Source organism: Chlamydomonas reinhardtii, chromosome 13 (assembly GCF_000002595.2).
Source record: "Chlamydomonas reinhardtii strain CC-503 cw92 mt+ chromosome 13, whole genome shotgun sequence".
NCBI classification, from domain to species: domain Eukaryota; kingdom Viridiplantae; phylum Chlorophyta; class Chlorophyceae; order Chlamydomonadales; family Chlamydomonadaceae; genus Chlamydomonas; species Chlamydomonas reinhardtii.
In genome coordinates, this window is record NC_057016.1 from 292,188 (window position 1) to 318,504 (window position 26,317).

At 63.6% G+C, this 26,317-nt stretch overlaps 2 protein-coding genes across 2 annotated transcripts; one reads left to right on the top strand and one right to left on the bottom strand.

The window, feature by feature from the left end:
- Positions 1–255: 255 nt before the first annotated feature.
- CHLRE_13g564151v5 (uncharacterized protein) lies at positions 256–16,571 on the bottom strand. The gene is made up of 34 exons (XM_043069228.1): positions 15,879–16,571; positions 15,185–15,676; positions 14,866–14,983; positions 14,512–14,707; positions 14,233–14,304; positions 13,834–13,976; positions 13,575–13,675; positions 13,124–13,217; positions 12,638–12,784; positions 12,374–12,435; positions 12,133–12,248; positions 11,643–11,737; positions 11,086–11,479; positions 10,771–10,906; positions 9,788–10,563; positions 9,507–9,632; positions 9,172–9,289; positions 8,795–8,964; positions 8,248–8,607; positions 7,177–7,258; positions 6,406–7,009; positions 5,667–6,153; positions 5,375–5,449; positions 5,154–5,231; positions 4,779–4,951; positions 4,477–4,621; positions 4,067–4,243; positions 3,749–3,830; positions 3,520–3,598; positions 3,267–3,312; positions 3,019–3,087; positions 2,508–2,578; positions 1,405–2,046; positions 256–1,266 (listed from the first exon to the last, which is right to left on the bottom strand). The coding sequence occupies exons 1-34, from the start codon at positions 16,123–16,125 to the stop codon at positions 828–830; spliced, it is 7,212 nt and encodes a 2,403-aa protein (XP_042917203.1). The 5' UTR covers positions 16,126–16,571; the 3' UTR covers positions 256–827.
- Positions 16,572–16,951: 380 nt separating this feature from the next.
- CHLRE_13g564200v5 (uncharacterized protein) lies at positions 16,952–26,013 on the top strand. The gene is made up of 10 exons (XM_043069229.1): positions 16,952–17,812; positions 18,077–18,340; positions 18,493–18,854; positions 19,022–19,644; positions 19,806–19,961; positions 20,202–20,276; positions 20,674–20,893; positions 21,150–21,645; positions 22,222–22,568; positions 22,906–26,013. The coding sequence occupies exons 1-10, from the start codon at positions 17,442–17,444 to the stop codon at positions 23,718–23,720; spliced, it is 3,729 nt and encodes a 1,242-aa protein (XP_042917204.1). The 5' UTR covers positions 16,952–17,441; the 3' UTR covers positions 23,721–26,013.
- Positions 26,014–26,317: the final 304 nt, after the last annotated feature.

Genomic DNA, 26,317 nt, shown 5'->3' on the forward strand with positions numbered 1-26,317 from the left:
AGATTGCTCTCGCTTTGACCCCGCAAAACTGGTTGGAGAGCAAAGTTAACCTTCCTTACCATATGTGTTGAATCCACAGTCCCAGGGGTGCCACAGTCTGACTGGCCTTCCACTGCCGTACCCACTGCCGTACTGGCCTTGCCATGCGTGGGGTCTAGGGGGGGGAGGGGGAGGCTCCCCGACGCCAGACCGGTCTCCTCTGAGGCTCTGACTCCCCCACGCTCTCAGTCCATATATACTTGTAACTTGCTGGCAACGTGGGAGGGCGATATGAGCTCACCTGAGCCCAAAATGGGCGGGTTTTGGCGAGCTCTCACCGAGCCACGTGGGTACATGCGGGCACAGTCGATCGCGACCGTCCACAGCGTTTATCGTCGGTTACGAGGTAACATGTGAATTCGCAACTTGCGCTACTGACTGCCTACTCTCGTGCCGCCTGCAAGCCCACTCCGCCTCCCGCTCTGGTCTACGTACGCATTAGGCGGAACACGGAAGTCCTACGACACACAAGTATATAACCCTGCGGACGGCGCCCTGGGGCATCTAGATGTGTCTTTTGCCGACTATCCTACTACAGGCTTGCTTGTACGCTCGCTGATGCAGTTCTGCAATGCAACCGTACACTCAGGCAACGCTACCCTCAGTCTCACTGTTCGAGGTTGAGTTCGGACGCATGCAAGGTGCTAACCCGTCATTCCAATCTTCCCTCTCTTAAACTACTTCAATCCACGAAGTATTTGCACTACTCATTCATACAGTCGTACCTCTCTTTACACACATTGCAAACATACATAACGATATTCGTCCACCATTTTCCGTGTATGTTCTCATCCGCGTTCATTGCCCAACGCAGAGCCTGGATCGATGGAATGGATCGGATTGGTGGTGACGATGATGGCGGCAAAGTTTGCTCGCACCATATCCGCGTGTGTGGTGTTTCTCCTGTCCTGCCCAGCGCCAAGCGGCGGCGACGTCGGAGACAGCGCACCACTGCTGCTGGGTGCAACGCCTTGCCCCCAGCGGAAGGGGGTGCGTGCAGTCCCCATAGAGGCCGCGGCAGATGTTCCCGCCGGGCATGCAGTGATCATGCTTCGGCGCTGCCCAGAGTGAGGACTGGGCCTGAGACTCTCCGTGCCTCCAGCGCCGTCTCCGGGTGCCACGACCACCCCCACACATGCAGGACGGGTGTGACCACCGGCCTCGGCGGCCGTTGGGCGGACAGGCGCCGCCGCACGCCGCCCAAACCGAGAGACTGTTTGAGCGAGCCTGCAAGCAAGCAATCAGAAAATGCACGAGCGTGTAGGTGCGCGGCAATCGAGAGCGGACAAGCCCGCGGGACTCGCTCGGTGGTGCACGGGAATCGAGAGCGGACACTCCCACATGCAGCGCTGCATGCGCGCCTACCTGCTTGCCGCGGTGCGAAACCGGGGCACGAGGCGCCCTGATCGTGTCGCATCCGGCCAATCCCGGCTCCGCGCCCACTCGTGGTCCAGATCCCCAACACCGCCGCAACCCCGCTTCTTCCTGCGCTGCTCCCCGGCCGCCCGCTGCCGCTGCGACAGCTCATGCACCCGCCGCAGCCACTCGCCGCGGTAGTGGTTCTCCCACGCGCGGCGCAGCGCAGCCGCCATGACCTTCGCAGCCGCTGCCTCCGCGCGCCGCCGCAGCATCGCAGCCGACGCAAAGCCCTGACGGCCTGCTGCCGCCGCCGCCACCGCTGCTCCTCCTCCTCCTGCTGCCCCGCCCGCAACAGCTGCTGCCGGGCCCGACTGGCCTGCAGTGGCTGCAGCGCTCGTGGCCGCCGCCGCCGCGGTCTGCGACCGTGCCGCTGCCACCAGCAACTCATCCGCTCCAGGTGGGAACGCCATGGGGAAGAGCCTGGGGCAGGCTGCGTAAAGCGCCGTGCGCAGGCGCAGCGCCAGCACGCGCCCACGCCACCGGGCCGTCTGTGCGGCCACCTGCACCACCAGCAGCAGCGGGATCTGGCCCTGCTGCTGCGCGGGGCTCAGGCGCAGCAGCCGGAACAGAGCTGCGCGATGCAGCTCCCTGCGTGGGCGTGGGCGTGGGCGTGGTGCAGGGATCACTGTAACTGCATGTCAGGCTGGCGGAAAGAGACCGCCTGAAGACGTGATGGCGGTGGGCGTGTGTGGTCGTGCGTATGTGGGCAACGAGGTAGGAAGTAAGGTGGGCCTGGGGACATTCCCATGATCTTGATATGATGCACCAGTGCTGCCAGCCACATGTGCAGCCTGCACAGCCGGCCGGCCTGGCGCATATATGACATGAGCTGTGCAACACCCCCAGCCCCCCACGCCCGCGCCCTAGCCTCCACGCTGTTCCCCATGCACCCAAATGCCGGGGTTGGCCGGGAGCCTGCCGCCAGAGGACGTGTGCACTAGTGCAAGTTGCCATAAGCGTCGGGGCCCGCAGGCTCCTACGGCATAATTGCTGTAGAAGCCTGCGGGCCCCGACGCACTGGAAGTAGGTCACTGCCCCTGCCCCCGCACCTGATGATTGCGACGACCATGATGAACAGTGTGATGGCGTTGATGACCAGAATGGCCAGGCTCAGACCCACCTGCAGCAGCACCCGTTCCCAGGCATTCATGCCAACAGCGAACCCATTATTTGTAGAGAACCCGAGCAAGGAGCTGGGTCGCTTGACGACAGCACCTATTCAAGGGCACGCAGCGGGCCAGCGGCAGGTGCTGTACACCAGTCAGCTCGGACAACGCCGCCGCCGACCAGACACACACACACTGTTATTATTTCTAACACACACACACACACACACTCGTGCACACACTGTCCTACGTGTAATGTTTTCCATGTGCTCTTTAACACACACACACACACGCACACGCACACGCACACGCACACGCACACGCACACGCACACACACACACACACACACACACACGCACATGCGCTTGTAAGCACACACGCACACGCGCATGCACGAACACGCACGCGCACGCGCACGTGCACGCGCACACGCGCATGCAAGCACACACGCACCTGCACTCCGCGATTGACCTGGTCGTCCATGAAGTAAGTGGCGAGGTAGAACGTCACAAGCGTCGCAACCTGCATGTGAGGAGCATGTGCGGAAGATATGTGTTGTTTGGTGCGAGTGAGTATGGGTACTGGATGGGAGGGGGGGCCAGGGTTACCGGCGGGGCTGGCTGAAGCACGCCGGTGCGGCTGGTAAGGCCCCAGCAGCAGGGTGAGGGAGCGAGTAAGACCCCAGCCCAATAGGAACCCACCAGACCCAGTCGCTCCAATTCATCCATGGCATCGCTCTCGTACGGCCTGTGTTCGAGGTTTGAGACAGAGCAGCATTGGAGCAGCACGGGTTTGCGGTACGGTGTGAGCACAGCAGGCCACAGGGCCGGGAACTGAGGCGTGCTGCCCGGGTGCGTTGTTGATTGCTCCGCTGACGGCAGGGCATGAGAGGGAGGATATTCGCACACCTAGCTGATGGCTTGGCGGCTGCGCGCCCACGGCCCGGCTACCTACCTGTATGCCACTTGCAGCAGCAGTGACAGCGCGATGACGCCCATGGATATGAGCAGTGTCAGCTGCCAGCGGTATGTGCCTGCGGATACGTGCATCAGGCAGGCGCAACTGTTAGCTGGAGGCAGACATGGCCGTTGGCATGTACGATACGGTACACACACTGCTTGCGGCGCTCCGGTACACACACAGAGTAACAAGTTCTGAAGCCAACATGTGCTGACTCGCCCACCTGCGAACACGATGACGGCAGTGACTGCCAGCTTGCGCAGCATCACCACACTCTCCCAGAAGTAGAACCCGTCCTCATACTCCTGCAGGCCAGAAGGCGCACGGGGGCATGTGTCAGCACGCGCGCGGCGCCACGGAGGCGTGCCACCTCATGGCGGTGAGTGCGCCCAACCAACGAGCCATACCAGCAGTGGCAATCCACGTAAACCCCCAACAGCAACCCTCCCCCGCCAAGTCCCAGCCATTGTAATGGACATCTTTGCACGGCGACTGCAACGCCTTCAGCAGTAAACACGCACAGACACGCGCGCGCACCTACCTGGTACAGCGACCCGTATAGAGACAAGAAGCTGTCCTCCCACAGCCTGCGCCGGTTGCGCCACAGCCACCACGCCGACAGCAGCGGAATGCCGGCCGCGAAGAGCAGCACACCCGGCACGCCCACCGCGGCACACAGGGTAAGGTGCACGCCCTCATAGCAGCGCTGCTCCGGATCCTGCGCGTGCGCGCACGTGATGAATGAAACCGCAGGGGACTCGCTTTAGGGCTTTGCTCGCGGTCTTGCATTGTGACGGTGGGCCGCGGCCGGAGCGGGTGGAGGTGTGGGCGTACGTGCGTGCAAGGGTTGCAGGGAGCGTGTATGCGCGGCCAATCCCAATGGCGCGTGGGGAAGTCGGCCGATGGAATATTATAAGGCGCCTGAGCCATGAATGCATCTGCTGCACCCACCTGCGTCCAGAAGAGGCCGACTGAGTGCCTGTCCCAGCGACAGCTGGCCTCGTCCCAGGGCTCGGGGCACACCTTCTCGGCCGGCCCCGTGTCGAGTTGGATGCAGCTGAAGAGGCCGAACAGCTGGCCTGTCACACTCGGGTACCTGCGCCATTCACACGGCAGTCGGGCCACAGTACACGTAACCGCGAGTAGAGCCGTGCCAGCGGCCAGCATCTGAATCTCAGGCAGCAGAGGCAGCAGTGCGCACGGGGCCAATGGATTGCCCATGGTGACTAATGTACCCATGCATGGCCGCTCACATGACAAAGATAATGCAGTTGACGGTTATGATGATGCGGTTGTGCAGGTAAGACCGCAGCGCGCCGCCGCGCTCCAGCCGGCCGCGCCGCAGCCGCCAGGCGGCGCGGGCCAGCCAGAAGGCTACGAGGGCGGCGGACCAGAAGGCGGGCGCCAGCACTTGAATCAGGAACAGCTGGATTGGGGCGACAGGAGGGATGAAGACAGCAGGGCAGCGGGGCACAGGCAGGGTCAGGACGGGGAAAGGGCAAGGGTAGGTACGGCGGTAAGGTAGGCCTCGCACGGCAGGGCAAGCGCACTCCTCCCGCATCTGGGCTGTGTCACGAGTTGCGCCATCCGCCACCGTCGGCGCCGAGCCACCGCACCTACACACTTACCTGTGCGGACTTGGGCAGTCCGGACGCGGTGCTCATGGAGCAGTCCAGGGAGGCCAGGCTGGAGGCTGCGGAGGAGGCCTGGCGGCGGTGGGAAAGGCCGGGCGGGAGAGGCGGGAGGAAAGGTGGGTTGGCAGGAGCGCGGGCGGGCGGGCGGGAGTAAGACCGAGGTACGTGAGGTGCGCAAGGCGAACCGCCATGTGCCCACACACATACGCACGCACCTGGCTGGCGACGTTGAAGTAGTTGATCATGACCGAGGGCCAACTGATGGGCGTGTTCTTAACCAGGCTCAAGACCTACAGGCAAAGGGTGCAAGAGACACATAGCACAGCTTGCGTTTACTGCACGGTTATCGCGCCGCGCATTCGTGCACTGCGCATGTGTGCGGGTGTTGGCTTACGTTCTGTTGGTTCACGACACGACCAATTTAGACTTAGGGCTTCATCAGGGCATGTGTGCAGTCTTGTGTGCAGTGCATGATGCCAACGCACACGGCTGCATGTACGGCCGCACCTGCAGGTACGAGAACAAGATCTTGACGACGGTCTGGTGCTCGCTGATGACGTCCGTACGCCGCTTCCACGTGCGCCCGCCAAACGTGCCGTACATTTCCGAGCGCGTGGTGGATCTAGACGGCCGCAGATTGTCCTCTGTCGTGCGGCGGCCGTCCCCACAGCTCCCATCCTCGCCTTCACCTCCGCCTCCGCCGCCGCCACCTCCACCTCCGCCGTCGCCACTGGCACCTCGGCTGGCTACCCCGCGTCCGGCACTGGCGACATCACCAGCGCTGCTGCGTGCGTCGACCCCGGCCCTGCCGCCACCTGCTCCGTCGCAGTCGGGGGGATCCGGGGTCCCAGCTGCATGGGAGCTTGTACGATACCCCGCCGCCTCCTCATCCATATCCTCATCAGGATCGCACCCCGCAAACGACACGGCACGGCGGCTAGCAAACCGGCGTGCGAGGCTTGCGGTGGTGGCGGCGGCGCCGCCGCCTGGCGAGCTGCGCGCATGCGGAGGCGGCAGTCCAGCAGCCCGAGACGGCGGCAGGGAAGGCGTGGAAGGGGTGCGTGGCAGCGAGTGACATGGCCGCATCAGTGGGGATGGCAGCAGCGGCGCCTGGGCTGCCGTCGCCGTCACGGCTGTTGCCGGAGATGCTGCTGGCGTTTGAGCGAGTTGCTGACCGCCGCTGCGCTCCCCACACTCCCCATCACGACTCGCGACGAGCTCCACGCCGACCCCCATCAGATCTAACAGGGGCGCCGAGCCATCCCCCTCTTCGTCATCACCCGCCTGTTGCCCCGTGGCCGTCGAGCCCGAATGCGAGCCTTGGGGCGCAAGGGCTTGCTGATGGCGCTTTCCGCCGCCGCTGTGGTCGATGGCCACTGTGGCTGTAGCAATGGGACCGCTACTGCTGCTCATGCTCAGACCAGACAGACCCGGGTGCTGCTGCTGATGCAGGGGTTCACATCCTGTGGTGGCAGTGACCACGGCTGATGACGTCAGGCCCGCACCTACTGGCGTGGCAGTGGCAGCGTAGCCGCCGCTGCCGCCACCGCTAGCAGGTGGCTCCGCCTGCGGCTCCGCTCCTTCCGCCTCTCCATCGCCGCATGGGCTGCTGCTCTGCACGTCAGTCACCTGCTTCGCGCCGCTGCTGCCATCCCCGCCGCCACCGTCGCTTAGTTCTGACCACTGGTCCGGAGCGATGGGCGGCAGGTCGCTGAACGAGAACTTCCTTGCCCCGTAGGTGAACAGGGCGCCGAAGGAGCGCTGCGCCTCGGCCGCCGCGGCCGCCAGCTGGACGTACTCGGGCGTCAGGGCGGCGCGGATGGTGGCGATGATGGAGATCATGGTGATGCCTGTTCACAGGCAGGTAGGCGTATGTTGAAGGTGGGCGCGCAGTCAGGGAAGAAGCCCGCTTTGTGCTGTGGTATTTATAAAAGGTCGTAAGGTGGAGACGGCACGTACTGCAAAGGCACATGCTGGCACGCATGTGTCAGGACTAGCTGGTGTGCTGATGACTCACCGTAAGCGAGGATGATCCAGCCCACCCGGGCACCCAGGCTCCGGCAGCGCCTGCACCGGCCGGAGGCGACGTGGCCGTACCCCTGGGCAGCAGCGGCACACATAGACACACACATGCACACATGCACACGTTTGTACGGCGGTCATGTGTTAAAATCAGTTATCATCGGCTTCCTGGACACCGCACATGCATGCCATCAACAAGGGGTGTCAGCTTTGTACAGCTGGAAAATGGGCTGAGCCCCATGTAGCGCAAGGGATGTGACGATGGGCACCAGCGACATGAACAGCACCCTTGCGAGCCCATCCAGCGGGACTGGCCACTACGCCGTGCCGTGCCGTGCCGAGGCACCGACATGCCCTGTCCCCGCCACGCCACGCCACCTTGCCCACGCCACTCCACGGTCCATGATATCCCAAATGCACCTCACCCACATCCCACTCAAGCACCGCAAACGGCTAGCCGGGCTCGGGCGCGGGATCCCGGGCCGCGACACATGTAAGGCGCGGGGACGCATGGTTTGGCTGTTGCAAACAATTTCGACATTCTTGCCCCAAGACGCTTGTCGTCGACATGTTTTGATACATGGGTGTAAGATATTCAGGGGCCGAGAGCTATACTCGCGGACTGAAGAAAGTCAAGATGTCCATGGACTCGCGAGGTCGCTTCTCGCTCCGGCCGAGTTCTCCCTGCCGCCTATTTTTCTACAATAGGGAATAGCAATCAATAATACGTGGCACTCGCGGTTTGCGCCAGTTTGGCACTTTTTGCAATCCTCCTCCTCCTGTGTGCGTAGACGGGACGGGTGTGGTGTCTTTGCTATGAACCATCGGACGCAGCACTGGCAGGTTGTGTGCGCGTGTGTGCTAGGGACGATAAATGCAGCACGTGGGAGTGTGACAGGCCGTGATGGGAAGGCGCGGCGTGTGTGGCACACGCAGGTAGGCAGGCACGGACAGGGGCAATCCTGGGGGGCTTCGCCGGAAGTTCGCCCCCCCTGGATCGCTTCGCTCAGGGGGCTCAGCCCAAAAATAATCAGCGAATGTCAACTTGCGCATTCGCCTTGCTCACCTCCTTGCAGCTGCCGCACACGTTGCCCCAGTAGCCGTCCGCACACTGCAGCTGCCGGTACTCGTCATCCGCAGCCGCAGCTGCGGCTGCAGCGGCGCCGGCTGCGACTGACGTGTTGCTGGTGGCAGTCAGTTGCCCACCCGATGCGTCAACACCAGCCGCACCAGCAGCAGCAGGCGCCTCAGACACCAGATGTCGACGCCGGCGCTGCGGAGGCGCCGGCCCAGCGGCGGCAGTAGTGGCGGCTGGGGTGCCACTGCCGCTGCCGCTGCTAGCCCCCAGCCGCAGTTGGGACTGTTGGGAGGCCGCTAGCGCCTCCATACGGCCCCCGTACCGGCACGCCGCCTCGTTAGGACACGCCTATGGGCCAGCAGGTGCGCACGGGGATAAGTAAGAATTGTAATGTGTTTCTTGTATCGCGTGAACTCTTGCCCATGCCAGACATGCTCGTTCATGCGATTCATTCACCACTGCCTCGCCGCAAACGTGGCCCCCGCCCCACGACATAGGACCCCATGCGGCCACCGTGCGTGTGTGCGCCACTCACGATGACGTTGGCGGACAGGGGCCCGCTGTGCCAGTAACCGTCTAGCGGTACCAGCGGCACGCCGCCCAGGCCGCGGTGGCTGCAGGCGGCCCCCTCGGGGCACTGCAGGCAGTGGCCGGGGCCGCCGCCCAGGGAGTAGAAGTCCTGACCGCAAGGGCTGCACACGTCGCCTGTCCGTGTGTGCGTGCGTCCGGCATGATAACAGGCAGGTTGGGGGTTGCCGAGGTCAGGACACGTGTGGCGCTTGCTAGGCAGGCCTTCAAGAGCGAGGCTGCTTCATGTACGGCCTCACGTCCTACTGCCGCAGCGTATTGTTAGCTGTTCTTATGGGTCATCCAAATGCCCTTCTTAGCGCCTGACCTCAACAACAAACGCACCTTCTGCCGAGAGCTCCTCATTGATGCGGCACGGCCGCAGCGCGACACTTAGACCCACGGACCCCAGCTGCCGGATGGGCGTGCGCCCCTCAAACTGTAGCTCATAGCTGGCATTCACCTGCAGCAGCAACAGCAGCAGCAGCAGGTGGCGCCGGCAGGTAGCGGCGGCGGGTACCCATGCAGGGCGTGCAGTGCAGGGGTGGGATGGAGCGGATGCAGTCATGGGGTGTTACTTTGATTCATACCTTGGCATGCGGGAAAGTATTGTCACATCAGGGGCCTGTGCCACTGGCCACATGCACACGCACGCGTCGCAGCACCCTGTCCCCACGCACCTGGTCCCTCAGCCGCAGTTGTGAGAAGTCCGCGGTGCCCGCCACCGCCTGCGCCGCCTTCTGACCCAGCGCATTGAGAGAGGTGCACAGGATCAGCACAGCCGAGTCAATGAAGCTGCGCGCCACCTGTGTGCACGTGATCAATGCGGACAAGGTGGGCGAGCGAGTGGGTGGACGTGCTGGGCGGCACGAGCGATTTCGTACCGTAAGTACGGCTGGTGCAGTTAAGGGAACAATCAGTGGGGCTGTACAACACGGACACATATCCTGCAAGCGCGCACCTTTTGGCCGTAGAAGTCAAAAATCTGCACTGCCACCGGCAAGGCGCCGCCGCTTTCAAACAGCTGAGGCGGTGGCGCTGCTGCTGATGGATCTGGGGCCGCCCCGGGTGAGAGAAGCGCCTGTAGCAGCTGCCGAAGCGACCGCCGCCCGCCGCCGGCGGTTGCTGTTGTTGGCTTTTGCAACGGGGCGCCGCCAAGCCCTGCCGCTGCAACTGCAAGGGGCCCAACAGCGGACCCAGCATATGCTGGTGGTGCTGTTGGGGCTGTTGAGGGTGGCGGTTGCGCCCGCGTCGCAGCTGCTGCGGCCGCCGCAAGCGGCCGTGGCAGCAGCAGGGGCTGGTGGTAAAAGACAGTGGAGGCTATGGTGGGTCCGTAGCCGCCCTCTCCCACTGTGTTACCGGTCCAGGAGGCACACGGAAGCACACGCTGCAGGTACGCTCGCACAGCTGCCCGCGACGCGGACGGTGTCGGCTCGGAGGCAGCCGCGTTGACGCTACTGCTGCTACTGCTGCTGGCACTTCGGGACGCGGCGTCGGAGCTGCTGATGCTGCTGGCGGCTGCCGCCGCCGCAGTCAGCCGCGCAAAGGTGTGTGACTGCAGCTGCTGCAGTAGGCCGGGCCAGGCCGGTGGCGCCAGTGAAGTGCGGGCGGACTCCGCGCCTGCTACCGAAGAGTTGGATGCGTTGCTGCTGACGCTGCCATCACTACTACACGAAATCTGCAGGATGTCTTCGTGTTCCCAGTAGACGCCACCTCCGGCCATTTCGGCACGGTTGCCTGCGTCCACAGCAGGGCCCAGGCAAGCACAGGGTAGGATGACGGGGAGATGCACGGCCACCAGCAGGGGAACTTCGGCAGCAGGGTTAAAATGCCGGGAAACAATGGAGGGGCCAGCCGTTCAGGGCAAACAGCTTTGTTTTGTATCATGTACGGCAGTCGTGCACAACCCCGAGCACAAGCACCTGCGCACACACGCTCACACACCTGTGATGAGCACGCGCGCATCCAGTCGGAGGGGGTAGCAGCCCGCGGCATCCTTGCACCTGCCGCCGGAGCTCACGTAGATTCCGCCCCCCACCAGCGCACTGTTGCCGGCCAGGGTCACGTTCTCAAGGAGCACCTGGCACAGCAGGACCGTAGAGAAGGTCATTGTGTCGGTGCATGCAGCATTGCGAATGCAGTGATGGCAGGGTGGCGGCGAATGAAGTTCGTGATGGGGCCAGCAGGCCGACTGATGCACCCCGTGACTCGGCATGCACGTGCCAATACCGTACCCGCACGTGATAAGCGACAACGCACCGCCATATCCTGCGCCCCGCGCACGCACAGCCCGCCGCCGCCCCCCGTGCCGCAGCTCTCCGGCGGCGCCCGCACATCGGCAGCAGGCGTTGCGGTCGCCGCGCCGCCCAGCCGCGTGCTGCTGCCGTACTGCTGCACCACCACTGCTGGTGCTACTGCTGCTGGTGATGATGACGGCCCCCCGCCACCACTGCTGCTGCCGGACCCGTCCCCGCCGGCGCCCGTCCCCGCTGAGCCCCCAGCTGCGGTGTCCACTGTGTTGGTGATGCCGGCGGCTGCACGGAGCTCTTCTGCGGTCCCGCACGCGGTGTTGTTGACAAAGGAGGAGTTCGCGATGGACACGGTGCTGAAGGGCACCTCAATCTCCATGCCAGCCCCGCTTAGCGCGTAGTTACTGCAGGCCAAACGCGGGGATGCCGAGAGCAGTGTTCATGGTAATTATGCTAGCTACGGTGCACAGACACACGCATGCGCCAAGTGCCAGCAATCCCTGCCACGGTATTACGTTCAACCGCCGGCGCACAACTGCACCACCACGCACTCTAATCACCACTTACTTTTTAAACACGCAGTCTGAGACGCTGAGCGCCTGGCTGACATACACGCGCACCGCCCCGCCCACCACTGCGGCGTTACGCTCAAACAGGGTGGACTGCAAAGTAAAGGGCAGGTAGTTCAGGTGGGGGGGGGGGGGCGGTGACGAGGCGTCCAGTGGGATGCGGCGGGGGACACGAGGCGGACGGAGGGAACAGAGGGCCCGGAAGGAGGGGGAGGTGGTAGGCGTTGCGTACGTTTGTGTAAGCACCCGAATGGCGCGCAAGACAGGCAACACACACTCGGCAGTAGCGCCGGTCGGGCGGCGCCGCCTCTTTTCTTCCAACCATTACCTTGTTCCGCAACAGAGGCCCTAATCATATCCAATTAGACCGTGGCGAGAAAGGAAGCGGCGCGCGGAAGAAGTCTCGGCTCTCAAAGCACACGCACACACCACACACGCACATTACATTGACCGGGGAACACTTGTCTTCCAACGCACAACGCACGCACCGTGATGACAGAGCGCGCCACCAGGTCAAACAGCATGAGGGCGCCGCCGTGCGTGTTGTAGGCGCCGGGGAGGAAGGTGTTGCGCAGGAAGCGACTGGCGCGGATGGAGATGTCGGCTGTGCAGCAGTGGGGCCGGGAGGGAGGGTGGGCGGGAGCGTATGGCAAGGAAGGACTGACTAATCAAGTCTGGCAGTGCATGCACGCGTCCTGTGTGTAGGCGCGTGGCATCATATCCGCCTACCTGCGTAGACGTACAGGGCGTGGCCCCTGTTTTGTTCAAAAGTGCAGTTGGTGAATTTGTTCCTGCGGGCACTCACAGGTAGGTGGGGCGGGGTGGCCGGTAGGGTGGGGTTGGGTGCGGCTGGGCAACAAAAGACGAGTACCGGTGCGACACAACCGAAGGGGGACGCAAGTAAGGCAGCACGCCTCAATTCCTTGGAGCAGGCTGGTTCTGTAAAGCAGGGATGCAACCCCCCTTTCATTAGTCGCCCTGGCAAGCGCGCACCCGTAAGAGTTGGTAATCAGGTTCGCCGCCGCTTTGTCGAAGCTGGGTTTAGTGGGTGCGTTGCGGGAGAAGGAGGTGTTGACAGCAGCTAGGAAGCCTCCCCAGCCCGACACGCCGCCATAGCCCGGCCCACTGTTGCCTTCAACCCTGCGGGCAGCATACCGGGTGCGTTGCCGTGTGCGACGCAGTGGTGGGGCGAAGTGTCACGGCGGGTGACCCATTACGATTTGAGTCTTACGTGGCCACACCCCGCATCTGTCGTGGGCATCCACCCATATGATAGACTACTTCCCGCAGTCACGCTGTACACTGCTATTTACAAGTAAACATGCCCACGCACGCAGCACTGACCCGCAGCACAGCAGCAAAGCCGGCTGCCTGCCCGGCGGGCAAGCCCACCCCTGCCAGTCTGTGCGGCTGCCCGCCGCTGCCCGCACGTGTCACCTGCTGCGTGTCCCTACTACCCAAAGGCCCCCCCAAAAGCACCTGGAGTTGGCCAGGGTGATGCCTGTGTCCACGTAGCCCAGCCCGCCGCCCGAGTTGCGGGACAGCGTCAGGTTGTCCGCGCTAAGCACCAGGCCTGCAGAACGAGGCGGCAGGCAGGCGGGCCGAGCGGTGCGTGTGTGATTATGGGTTTGGGTGCGTGCGGGAGCTAGGGTGTGTGGGTGTGGGTGTGTACGCAAGAGCCAGCAGGGCCATCAGCAGGTTTGCACGCACGCGTGAATGTGGCGGGGTTGCGTGTGCGGGAAGGGGAGGCACCAGTCAGCCATGCATGGCATGGGGCGAGGCCTTGGGCGGGGCGGGAACGAGCGCCTGTCTCGCCGCTCCCATGTAGCAGTGGAACCGTAAAAGCTGTCATATGATGGCTGTGGAGGGTGCCGTTACCGCTATAGGGGTACGCCACTCCCACATCCCAGCGGTGGTCGCGCGCACGCACCTGAGCCGCGCACCAGGATGGTGCCCGACTGGGGTGTGGTGTTGTCCGTCACGGCCGTGTCCGTCAGCGACAGCTCGCAGTTGCTGCCCTTGACAGGGCACCTGCACACACGCGCACGCATCCTTATATCAGTCGCGGCGCACCCCAGCAGGACGCAAGTCCAAGAGAGCGATGATGACACCAACACTTGCTGGCTATCAGACCGCCGGGAATGCTTGCAGCTAGCCAGCTAGCTAGCGCAGCGGTGCGCACTACTCACGAAGCCAGGATGGCGCCGGCCTGGTATCCGGCGTTGCGCGCTACCTCCACGCGCCGCAGTGTCAGGCGGCAGCCCAGGGAGGGCGTCACGCCGTCGGTGTGGCCGTGCACATACACCGCACCGCTCTGGCGGCCCGCGTTGCCCTGCAGCAGGTAGGGTTGGGAAGGATTGGGTGCGTAGGCAGGGAGCAGGCGCGCATGCACGCACAGGGATGCTTGAGGATTACTTGTTGGCCGCACAGCCCCCACAGCCCCCACAGCAGCCCCCACAGCCCCCCACAGCAGCCGGGACGACCGAGGCCTGCTGAGCGGCTCCATGCATGCAAGTATTGCCGAGGCTAGTGGCTAGGTCAGGATACCGTACTAAAAGCAAGGAGCAAGTCAGCCCGCGTGCACTCACATAGAAAACGCTGTCCTCAATGACCAGTGCCGCGGGCCCTTGCCAGCAGCCCAGGTCGATGACGGTGGACACCTGCGTCACCAGCGGCACAGCAATGAACAACATTGCTTGGGCAGGACGTGACGTGCGGCCACCAGCAATTCACGTCGCCGCTAGCTCGCGGCTCCCCAGGCGTGCCGCCGCCCCCGGGGCCCTTGCCGGGAGGCTACTGCTGAAGTCATGCCGCTCACGCCCATGAACCACCCGCCAACCCGCACCTAAACGCGCACACACGCCTACCTGCGACTGGTTGAGGGACGTTCCCGGCGGCGGTGCGTTGTCCTCGAACACGCAGCCGCTGATGCGGTGCTGGCCGCGGCCGAGGGCCAGGACTGAGGCCGGCATGACGGGCCGAGGGACCACACCCTCGATGTAATCTGAACGTGCACAGGGATGGTCAAGCGGCAAGTAAGTATCGACGCGCGTGGAGCCCTTACTGCACTTTGAGGGCAAGGCGGAAATACTGCAATGAATGGGTTCGCGTGAGCAAGCCGTGCGCGTGTCCACACAAGTATTGACGTCAACACATGATCTTGCCAACCATGCAGGTAGCTAGGGCTTCCCCCTACCTCCACCACGTATGCACACACGCACCGTATGTAGTCGTACGTGTAGTCACCGGGCTGCTCCGTGCCGGTGTTGTTCCGGAACACGCAGCCCGACAGATGCAGCTGCGCCTCAGACTCCGCACCCGGCTGCACCGCGACAGCACCTGTTGATTGTAGTCACACAACATGCGGGCAGGCGGGCGGCGCCAGCAGGCATCGAGCGCTGGGAGCTGTTCTGGAAGCGCGCATACACAGTCAACACGCACGCTGAATGGGAGCCAGTGAAGCCCGCTCTCTGCGAGGGAGCGACCGAGCGACACGCACCTCACTCGCCTCACTCGCCACGCGCATGAAACACCACTCACCCGCCACGAAGCCTGCGTTCGCCTCGAACACACAGCCCTCCAACCACCCGCCCTTGACCATACTGTTGCTACCAGCAGCAGGGGCAATGCTACTGCCACTGCCGCTGCTGCCTTCTGCGCCTGCTACTGTAAAGTTCACCAACACGGGGGCCGGGCCGCCGCAGCGTGTGAACATCAGATCCCGGAGCACGAAGCCGCCGCGCCCCATGACCAGTGCGCCGCCGCCCGCATCCCCACAGTCCAGGACTGTGCGGCCGCTTGCCACCGCAGCCGCCGAAGCAGACGCAGAAGCAGCAAGTGCAGCAGCGCTGGCCGCGGTTGCCGCTCCCACCGCCTCTGCTGCCTGGTGCTGCTGCTGCAGTTGTGAACGCCGCCGGGCGCCGCCGCTGCTACTGCTGCTACTGCTGCTACTGCCATGCCCTTCGGCCCCTGCCTCCGCCGCCGCCTCCGCCGCTGCTGCTGCCTGGTGCCCCCCCACCAGCTCAAGCCGCACTGCTCAGGTCGTAAATGCCTGGAGCCAGGAAGATACGGCCCCGAAGCACGGCGGAGGCTGTTGCTGTTGTCGCCGCCGTCAGGTTGACTGCGAGCTCTTCCAGCGCCGCCGCCAAGCCCGCGGCGTTGCGGACGTGCCTGTCCATGTAGACCACTGCTGCAGCTGCTGGTGCTAGGGGCGCATTTGCGGCTCCCATCACACCATTGGGGGGCGCGGCAGCAACCCCGTCATCTTCAACGTCAGCAGCCGCGTTTGAAGCCACGCCGCCGGCAGCCGCTGCTGCTGTTGTTGGTGACATAGCTGGCGGCACTGCTGTGGGCTGCTGATTTGGGCTGCTGTTGTGGGGTCCTGGACTGGTAGCCAGGCTACGACCAGCATCTGGCGGTGCCGCCTGACACAGCCACTGTTGCTGCCGCCGCCGAGCGGCGCCCCGCCCCTGATGGCGCATCACTGCGCGCTCGCGCGCTTAGTAATCTGGACCGCTGCTGTGCTGACGCAACGGCAGCAGGACTTTCTGTGGGGGTTAGGATATCGGTTGCAGCTCGCTGGCTGCCACGGCTCGCAGCGAGGCCCGACCCTGGCGTCAGTCGCAGGAGCCCTACTTGCGCACCAGCAGCGTGGGCGGTACAAATCCCAAGCGCCAGCCACCCAATAAGTAACATGAACTTGATGGCGACTATTGCGGCGCGCATTGAACGTGGCCGACCAAGCGCAGTCGCTGGTGCTGCTGCATGCGCAAAACAGGCGCAAAAAGTGCTATGCGCTGATTTCTATCGATGCATTTGTTTAAGGTAGCCCCATTTCGCCTGCCGCGAGACTGTCACTTCTGCGGCAGCAGAGGCAGGAAGGGGCACACGCAGCGCTTCTAGCTATAATAATAGTGCACGAGCTTCTCTAAATATTGGTGAATGAAATGTAACTACCTGTCTGAAAGTACTATGGCCTGCTGGCACGTTCGGCTGCCATGCATGCTATTCACACCTAAAAACCTGCATGATGTTTGAAGCTTAAACAGCTGATATTATCGACACAGATAATAAATATTATATAGCGGCTCTGACAGCGCCAGCGGCTGGGGAACCCAACGTAACCCGGCGGCAGCAGGGCAGCGTGAAGTATGCCCATCACTGTGAGGATATCATGGCATGCGTGTGATTATAAGGGTACTGTGGGGTTGGGCTTTGCGTCCAGGTTGGGGCTGTGGGAGAGTTCCAGCCAACTGACGGGTCGCTTTTTTATTTGCGCCTCGCAAAACCGGCGTCATTCGGCTCATAACAAATATAGTATTATACTCCAAACCGCAGACTTGTCGGCCTTGTTAGAACAGGTGCTGCGCGCTACAAGTTAGCGGCGCGCCCGACCGACCGGCTGCTTGCAGACAGTGCGCGAGGTCACTCGATCGGTCACGTTATTTGGATTGTCACCTGTAGTCATAGATTACAGGGGTAGTGGGAAACTGGCTGGAGCGCGAGGGTCTGCACACCACATCAATTCATCAATCGGTCTGGCTGCGAACTACGCCTGGCGCGCGCTGATTCGCGCGCTGGCATCACAGCGCCACATCATTTGAAGCGCGGCATAACTGCAACCAAATTTTGCTGGCAGCGCTCTGATGGTTATGATCGCGCCAGCCTTCGCCCTGCTGGTCCTAATGCTCGCGGGGTCGCTCGCCCAGGGTATGCCGCACCGCTTGCCACGCAGCTTGCCGATGTTCGTTCATGTGTAGATAGCAGCAGCCTCCGCGCCAAAGGTCAACTGTCACTAATGCGCTCGGCCCTGCCGTCCCGCCCGTGGAAACCGTTCGCCGCAGGCGCCGGACTGAAGTGCGCGCCCGCAGCCCTGTCTGGCACCTACGATGTCGTGCTGTGGACGGCGGTGGAGCTGTCGGACGTGACCGAGACCCGCAACCCGACCGGGCCCGGCGGCGCCACCACCACCACCGCCTCCGAGACGCCTCGTTCCGCTCAGGGCACCTTCCTGTACCTGTCGCCCACCTACAGCCGACGCCGCTGCGACGCCGCCACCGGCAACACTCTGCATGCGCTGCGGCTCAAGGTGACGGGCTGCACTGGCTTCAGGGGCCGCACCACCCCCTCCTCCCCAGAGGCCTGCACCACCGCGGCAGGCTGCACCAGGTGCGTGCGTTCGCGTGCGGCACATGCTGGCGTGGGTGCCCGCCTGCCAGTGGGGTGTGTCGACTGCGCAACATCTCTGTTATTAGGGTAGCATCTATCCCTTTTGCATCAGCACATTGCATGCGCCTGCAGTCTCCGTACCCCTCCGTACCGCCCTCCGCGCGCCGTACGCTCGCCGTACTCCTATTCCCGTCCCCCGGCGACCCCGGTGGCCGGACCCCCGCTCGTCACACGCACGCACGCACCCCGCCGCCATCCCCGCAGGTCCTCCGCCGGCGCCGACTGCCCCACCGCCTGCATGCGGGGCGTCATGGAGGCGGCGGAGGCGACCTTCCTGCTGGGCCCGGAGCGGTCGCTGGTGCCCGGCAGTCTGGCGGTGACCACCACCGCGGCCAGCACCAACCTGGAGGCCCAGGTCAAGAAGTGCGCGCCCACCACCGCCCTCGCCAGCAACGCCACCTGGGTGCAGGAGCGCGTGGCCTCGATCCGTGGCACGTTCGAGGCCCTCGCGATGCAGGCGCGCGTCAGGTGCGTGGGAGGATGCAATCACGTGCGTGGCCGTCCATTTGTTGCGGTTGCTAAAGATTGTCACTTCGCGTGCATGGTTGCTCACTGGCTTGCAAACCTGAACACCGCTGCTGCGCCGCCATGCATCCACTGCTGCCCCGCATGCCCTGCAGGACTGACGACGTGTCCGAGACTGTGCCCGTGCGCGCAAACGCGGTGCTGCTGACTGACGACGACGGCGGGCCTCATCACGGGTCATCCGCTGCTGGCGACCGCAGCGCGCCGCCACCCCAGCCCCCCAGCCCGCCGCCGCCTTCCCCATCGCCTCCAAACCCAGGCGCTGCTGCCAGCTCCCAGCAGCCGCGCCGGCTTCAGTCCGACACGCTGTACGTGTTCAACTCTGAGTCCAGCACGTCTGCCCCCCGGGAGGACGGCACCCAGCTGGTGACGGAGACCCGCTTCCTGGTGCCCACGGATGACGCTTACGAGGCCATGAGCCAGGGGGGCAGCTCCGGACCCTTCGACCTGCCGGCAGGTGCGGAAGTAGATAGGCACAGGAAGGGCGCTTTCACACACGCGTGTGGCTGGGCACTGTGCACATCCGTCTCCTGCGTGCTTCAACCTGTGACCCCGTGCCCTGCCGCCCGCTGCTGCGTGTGTGCCTTATCCATTGCGGCTCCGGCCCGCCGCCCCTGTGCACAGGCGGGCGCGCCAGCACACTGCTGTCACCCGCCGGCGATGTCATTGCGCGCGCCGACATGGTGCTGTTCGAGATGGTGGTGCCCGTGGCCTCGCCCAGCAGCGGCAGCGGCACCAGCTCCGGCGGAACAGCAGGGGCTAGCGGCAGCAGCAGCAGCACCGCCTCGGGCGTCATCACCCGCGTGCGAGCTCTCCTGACACTGTCCAAGCCAGCGGCGGCGGCTGTGGTGTCAGGCGGCGCGGATGAGGATGGTGGTGGTGGTGGCGGCGGCGGCAGTGCCGCCGGTGGCGTCAACCCCACCGCCGCCGTGGCAAGCTTGGCTGCTACGGTCACCAAGCTGTCCAGGCCGGGCACTGCTTACCCGGGCAAGTCTTTCCATTCCTTCATCGCTGGCTGGAAGGAGCAGCTGGCCGAGAACAGCCGGCGCCGCCGACGGCTCGTGGAGGGGTCCGTTGCTGGTAGCGACTTCAGTAGGCGGTCTCTTGAGTCGGTCCAAATATCAAACTATCTGTTTGATGAATCTCGGAGCACCACTGTCCTGGACTACGAGCTCAGCGCGCGAATGTACTTGCGCTACAATGTGACCAGTGGCCGCCCTGATGTCCCCTTTGCAACCGCCTTTGATGTGAGTTCATGCTTCTTTGCGGCCCTGCTGCGTCTTATTGCCACCTTCAGTGACTTGTTGGCACTTACTCACTCAACCTCCCCGACTTCAGTGACTTGTCGGCACTCACTCACTCAACCTCCCTGACTTCCTGGCCACTGCTTGAACTTGCACATTTACAGGTTGGCATGGGCGTTGACGGCGGCATCAGCGCGGTCTTGTTCGGCAACAGGTTTGACAACTTTCTCTACATGAAGGCGGGAGCCAAGGCCACGATGCAGTGCGTGGCGCCCAACCGCTACGCCCCGGCGGGCAGCACGGCTGTCTACTGGCAGGTGGTGAGTCATGTGTACTGATGAGTGGTATACCGTACTGGTATGGCATGTGAGGCATGTGGCTGTGCTTATCATGCATCCGTGCGTGCTTGCCGGGTGTGCCTATTACGTACCGTACACGCATCTCTTCCCCCGCCCACATTGATTTCCGTTGCTAGGGCATACAATCCTTCCATCCACCCAACGCCTTCCCGCCCGCCTGCCCTGCTCACTCACTCGCTCTTGCGTGTCATACATCACCAGATGGCGCTGGACCGCGAGCTGGTGAACAGCGAGGTGGCGCTGTATCCCTGGCGCGACAACTGCACAGACTACCTGGTAGGTAGGTGTGGTAGGGGTGGGACCGACCGGTGTGCAGGCCCTTCCGGGCTGGCCGGCAGCGCCCGTATGCAGATTGTGTGTGCGTGTGTGTGTGTGTGTGTGTGTGTGTGTGTTTGTGTGTGTGTGTGTGTGTGTGTGTGTTTGTGTGTGTGTGTGTGTGTGTGTGTGTGTGTGTGTGTGTGTGTGTGTGGCCGTATGTGCAGGCATGTACAAGCGTAAGCCACCCACACAGCATGCGTGTGTGAATGTGTTTATATCTTCACGCACGGGTGTTGCCGCCCATGTTTGGGAAGGCACTGGGCAGGCGCACGGGTAGGCACACAGCTAGTGCACCGCTTAAGCATTACAATTGCCACTCACCTGCACTCCTTCCACTTGCTTCCCTCAATCGCAGCACGTCCAAGACGGCCCCTACTTTGTCGCATACCAGATGAACAACACCCGCATTGTGATCGCGGAAATTGGTCTGGACTTCTGGATCGCCAGCGCTCGCCTCGCTCTGGAGTTTGAGCCCGCCGTATACGCGGGCGGCGGCGGCTGCCAGCAGCAGTGCGGTGTCGAGCAGTGCGGCGAGCCAGCCACTGTCATGACCGCCGGCGGCCTCGGCCTCTCGGGTGCGCTGACAGGCTTGGTTTCGGGAAGGAGGCTCTGTGTGATCGGTGTGTTTGTGAAGCTGTGCGGCCGAGCATTGCTTTGGGGCTTGGCGCGCTTCCTGCCCAGTAGTGGGCACGGACCCACGGGCTGTCGTGCATGCTGCCTGATGCAGTCCATGACCGGCACGCACACACGTCAGGCACCCAACCCCATCCAACCACAGCGTGTCACGGACCAGTGAACGAAACCGAGCTTTGCTGTGTGTGCACTCGACAGGCGGCCTCATCGGTTCGGCGTCAGCCAGCCTTTTGTTCGTGAGCGCTGGGGTGGAGATCACCCTGGTCCAGCCCGAGGTGGCGGCTTCGGTCTTCATGTCCAACAACCAACTGCTGTACGGCGGTTGGGCCGGCCTCACGCCGTCGTGCTGGGGTCTGGGAGCCGACCTGCTGATCGCACAGGTGTATGCATGGGCCACGTTCTGGTCTTCTTACTTTGACGGCTACAGGATCAATCTGGGGGACCGCATGGTGTGCGACCTCCCCGCCATCAAAGCCGCATACGCGATTGCCGACGAAAAGTGGAAGCCTCCCAAGCCCCCCTCTCCGCCCCTGCCGCCGAGCCCTCGGCCGCCGTCGCCAACTCCGCCCTCCCCGCCCAGCCCCCGGCCACCGTCCCCAACTCCGCCCTCCCCGCCCAGCCCCCGGCCGCCGTCACCTGCACCCCCTTCGCCGGCCCCGCCGTCGCCGCGCCCTCCCAGCCCTGCTCCGCCCTCGCCCAAACCCCCGCTGCCCCCCAGACCACCATCACCCCAGCCACCGTCGCCCATGCCCCCAAGCCCGCCGTCACCCGAGCCTCCCTCACCCATGCCGCCTCGGCCTCCCTCCCCCGTGCCGCCATCACCACGGCCCCCCAGCCCAGCGCCCCCATCGCCACGCCCGCCGTCGCCACCGCCCAGCCCTCCAAGACCCCCTTCCCCCGCCCCTCCGTCACCCAACCCACCTTCGCCGAGACCGCCGTCACCTTCTCCCCCCTCGCCCCGCCCCCCCTCACCTGCTCCCCCTAATCCTCCGTCACCGCGACCGCCTGTGCCTCCCTCGCCCTCACCGCCCTCGCCCCAGCCCCCGTCTCCTGCCCCGCCCTCACCGCTTCCTCCTGTGCCTCCGTCTCCTCTCCCGCCATCGCCCCGCCCCCCGTTGCCGCCGTCGCCCTCCCCGCCCTCCCCACGACCTCCAACGCCACCATCTCCGCCATCGCCTCCCAGCCCGCCTATTCCGCCCTCACCGGCTCCCCCGCGGCCGCCTTCACCGCTGCCGCCATCACCACGACCCCCTTCGCCTGCGCCACCCAGGCCACCCTCGCCTCGCCCTCCCTCGCCCACGCCTCCTTCCCCGCCCTCACCCAAGCCCCCCTCCCCGGCACCGCCTTCGCCAAAGCCCCCCTCCCCCTCGCCCCCCTCGCCTCAACCACCCGCGCCCCCCTCCCCGTCTCCACCATCTCCAGACCCGCCGTCACCACCCCAGCCGCCCTCTCCTGCTCCGTCTCCTCCTCTTCCTCCGTCGCCGCCCTCCTTTCCGCCGCCCTCGCCGCAGCCTCCTATGCCTCCCCCGAAGCCCCCCTCGCCTCGCCCGCCCAGCCCTGCAGTGCCGGAGCTAGTCATCGTAGGCTCCTGGTCCTCCGACTTAGACAGCCCAATGCGTAAGTACTTATATACCGGCGGCTGCGCCGTGCGCCGCTTGTGCCGCCGCCGCCTCGCGCTGGTGACACAATCCACCGGTGCTTAGCTTGCATGGCGTCGCGACGTCGCGTGCCTGCTGTCGACTTGCTGTGCCGCGGTCGGTTGCGTTGCTTTGGTGCATCCATTCCAAGTTACCGTAGCCTTGGTGACACCTACCCTCACAGCCCCTTCCGCCACCTCACTCCGCCCCAGCTCCATGCGCATGTGCAGCCCTGCTGCCGATTACGCATGCGGCACATGCGCGTGGATATGACACACTCCTCATTGCCTTCCCATGATTTGCGTTGTTCATTGCAGCCCTGCCGATCAACACGGACCTGGAACTGCTCATCGGCTACAACACCACCAGCAGCACCGGCATTCGTACATACAACGAGATCAGCGCCAGCCACCCCGCCCTCGATGGCGGCGTGTTCGGTGACGACGTGCACGGCAGCTCAGGCACCGAGTCCGTGACCTGGCTCTCCGCAGCGGGCATCCCCAGCGGCACGCAGATCGCCATCTGCATGCGCGCTTCCACCATCTCGCCCACCAACACGGCGGGGGCAGTGATCACGTACCGGGTGCGCGTCCGGGGCGTGCAGGTGCAGGCGGCGTCGGTGAAGAGCAACGCAAGCTCGCTTTATTATAGCATCACCGTGCCTGGGGCGCGGTGCGATCCGGGGACTAAAGGCTACCTGGCCACCTACACGTGGACAGCCGCGGTGGCGTCAACGGCCCGCGCGGAAGCCCCGACTGCAGCGGACGCAGCTGCGCAGCAGCAGGATGTGGCGGACGCGGCCGCGGCCAATAACGCGATCGCTGCAGCAGGTGACATGGCCGCCGGGACTGACACGCCACAGCTGCAACAGGCGGAGACGACCGCAGCAACCGCCAGCAGCCCCAGCGATGGGACCCCTGCTGCCACTGGCAGCGCGGCTACCGTGGCCGGGGACACCCCGGCTACCAGCGGTAACGCCAATGATACCGGCAGCAGCGGAGCGAAAAGCAGTGTGCTCCGCACTGCACTGCCGGCCGCGCTGGCTGCAGGAGCTGTCGTGGCAGTGGCAGCTGCAACGGTGTATGTGGTCAAGCGCCGGCGACTGGCGGGCGGCAAGGTCCTGCCCATGTGAGGACCCACACCCCGTACGTACGTACGGGTACGTATGCCATGTGCGTGCATGCATGGCACATCACGTGGCGCAGCCCTCCAGTCTGTATGTAGTATGAATGCGCGAACGCGTATGGACATGTATGTGCATGGCGGATGGTGCCTGTGCCAACCGACCCCGGCTATGTCCGTGATGTTCGGTAATCTCGAAAGCTTTGGCGTCAGACATGCATAACCGTGGCGTGCGTGGGCGCAGCCCACTTTTCCCATCCATGAAAAGGAGATCAATCATCTTGTCTAGACAGCCCATGCTAGTCCTAAAGGCTTGGCTCCTAAAGGTAAATCCTATCCTAGGACTGTTGCATTGGAACTTGCGGTGCCAGCTGGCATGCTGGCGTGATGCGGTGCTGGTGTGCAATCCACCGGATGCAGCGTGCATTGAAACCGCGGCTGAGGCGGGATGATGTTCAGTTCCGCTGGAGCACATAAGCAGCGATGGGATTTCTGTGCTCATTCTCGTGCCGCGCCGCTCATGATTCTTTCATCTGCACATCCATACATTCTCTCTACCCATGTTGCCGGGTTGCCGGCCATACCATACCAAAGGATTGATTGATTGCAGGTCGCACAGCAGGTTGGTTGTTGAGCAGACAGCATCATGAGCCCTTCGAGAACCATTATGCCCAAGTAGTAATACACAGATTACGCGCGCCCAATGGCGCAGCAGCTTCCCTTGATTCTGGATGTTATCATGGCTTGAGATACTTCAAAATACTGTTTGTGGGCAGAGCACCCGGAGCGCAGCGACTCACGGGGAGGGGGGGAAGCCCCCCCCCTGCCTGGCCGTACGTGCGTGCGGCGTGCGGGTATTCATTGGCACCAAATTCGGCCCAAGAAGCGGCGCCAGTGCGCAGGTTGAGGCCCGGCCGGTGTCTGGGTAGCAGTCTTTGCTGGGGGGCATAAGTCTTTGCTGGAGAGCATAGCATGGCAGCATTGATGGCAGTTTGCTTTGATGCCTGATGTGCTTGTGCTTGACAGTGGGACGTGGCTGGACGCATGGCGGGCGATGCCTGAGCAAACCGACCCCGGCTATGTCCGGGAGATGAGCCTGAGGGGGGTAGACGCTTGCGGCCTCCGACGGTAGACATGGCGTGCGCGCAGCCACTTCTCCATTGAGAGAGAGAACCACTTTTTGTCATTGCTTTAGACTGCAGAGGAGAACGCACGGCCCGGGGAAACAGCAGTCCGCGGTGCCCCCGGGGTGCTGGACTCCTGCTGTGGGCCTTTACCGTGGGAGTGTGTAAAGTGTGAGAAGTGTGCGAATGTGAGCTTGTGAGGGGCTACTGAATTGAGGTTTCTGTCAGGCCTCCGCACTTGTTCCGGTCTGAAGGAAGGGGCCAAGGCAACCGCCCACGGGAACTTTCGCCCGGGCCAGTTGACGACACCTTGCACCCGCTCGCCCATTTTACAATGGTGGGGATTCAAGTTGACACTCTTTGCTAGTTGTACTGCTAGTCGGCTACTTAGACACTCATGCACACTGAGAATGCTGATGGACAAGGCGCCTGCTACTTTCGGCACCAGCTACCGGTACTTCCGGCGGGTGTTCAGGCTGCCGTGCACCGCGCTGTCACGCACATGGCCACACGGCCGCTTCCTGGGTGTGTAGAACCTGCGTTACCTGCCAGTGGTAGTCAGCTGAGGTGTTTTTTGGGCACCTTCACGCCTGTCGCGTGAAATGGGCACCTTGCCCTGAACAGGACTGAAGGCAATTCTCCGCCAGTCAGGTGCTTACCCCCCTGTAACCACGCACAGCAGGTGTCGTGGGGCTCGTAGTGATGAAGTCGTAGGCAGGGGTGAGATGGGACAGCGTAAGGGCCAGGTTGGCGTAGTCCCGTCGCGTACAGCGTATTCCCAGACCCCAACAATCAATTTACAACGCCATCAAGGCAAGATTGCGCGGCTGGTGTGCGGTATCGCGGGGATTACTGTACCGAGACGGGGGGGGCTTGTAGGCAGGGGTTTTAAGTAGCGGGGCGGGCCCCCAAGGGGGGTAGCCGTTCATGTGGAGAAAGGAGTGATTAAGCCACAACTTCCCAGGGGGCCCCTTGCCAGCACCCCAGCAAGTGTGTTCCGCGCTACGCAGGCGCCTTCATCCAGCAGCATCTGTGCTAGCCACTTGAATTTGACACCGAAATGACCGGTATCGTAGGATATCGGTAGGATAATAAGCGTGGTGGCGGAGAGTCCTGTGTCAAGTTCAGGGTTTCAGGTCCATGCAATCCTTGGTGCACCCTGCTATCCAACACAAGCCTCCCTCCTCTCATTTTACCACATTGGAAGTGCCTTCGACTGGAGGCCGACCCGTCGTCCGACCCCGGCATCCCACGCATCCAACGCCCCATCGCGGCTGACGCCCGCAGCCGAGCGGGTTGGGGCAGGGGAAGACACGGGCGTGCCAGGGCCAGGCAGGAAGTCGGCGCTCAGAAAAGCTTTAAAGTACTTGCTGTGGTTTCTTGTTCAATTTGGCAAGGCGAGCGGTGGCTGGGCGAGCAGATCGAGACTCATTGCGGCGGAGTCTGCCCATCGCGGGAGTTTTCCCTTAGCAGCAGCAAACAG

Bases quoted from the DNA above. Each gene is read 5' to 3' on its own strand.
- CHLRE_13g564151v5 (XM_043069228.1), bottom strand. From the start codon at position 16,125: ATGCGCCATCAGGGGCGGGGCGCCGCTCGGCGGCGGCAGCAACAGTGG. The intron at 12,436-12,637 runs GTGCGCGCTTGC...GAGTGCCCGCAG, and splicing joins CTGATTACCAACTCTTACGG to GAACAAATTCACCAACTGCA. The intron at 3,831-4,066 runs GTAGGTGCGCGC...TCTGGCCTGCAG, and splicing joins TATACGGGTCGCTGTACCAG to GAGTATGAGGACGGGTTCTA.
- CHLRE_13g564200v5 (XM_043069229.1), top strand. From the start codon at position 17,442: ATGCGCTCGGCCCTGCCGTCCCGCCCGTGGAAACCGTTCGCCGCAGGC. The intron at 17,813-18,076 runs GTGCGTGCGTTC...CCATCCCCGCAG, and splicing joins ACCGCGGCAGGCTGCACCAG to GTCCTCCGCCGGCGCCGACT. The intron at 19,645-19,805 runs GTGAGTTCATGC...GCACATTTACAG, and splicing joins CCTTTGCAACCGCCTTTGAT to GTTGGCATGGGCGTTGACGG.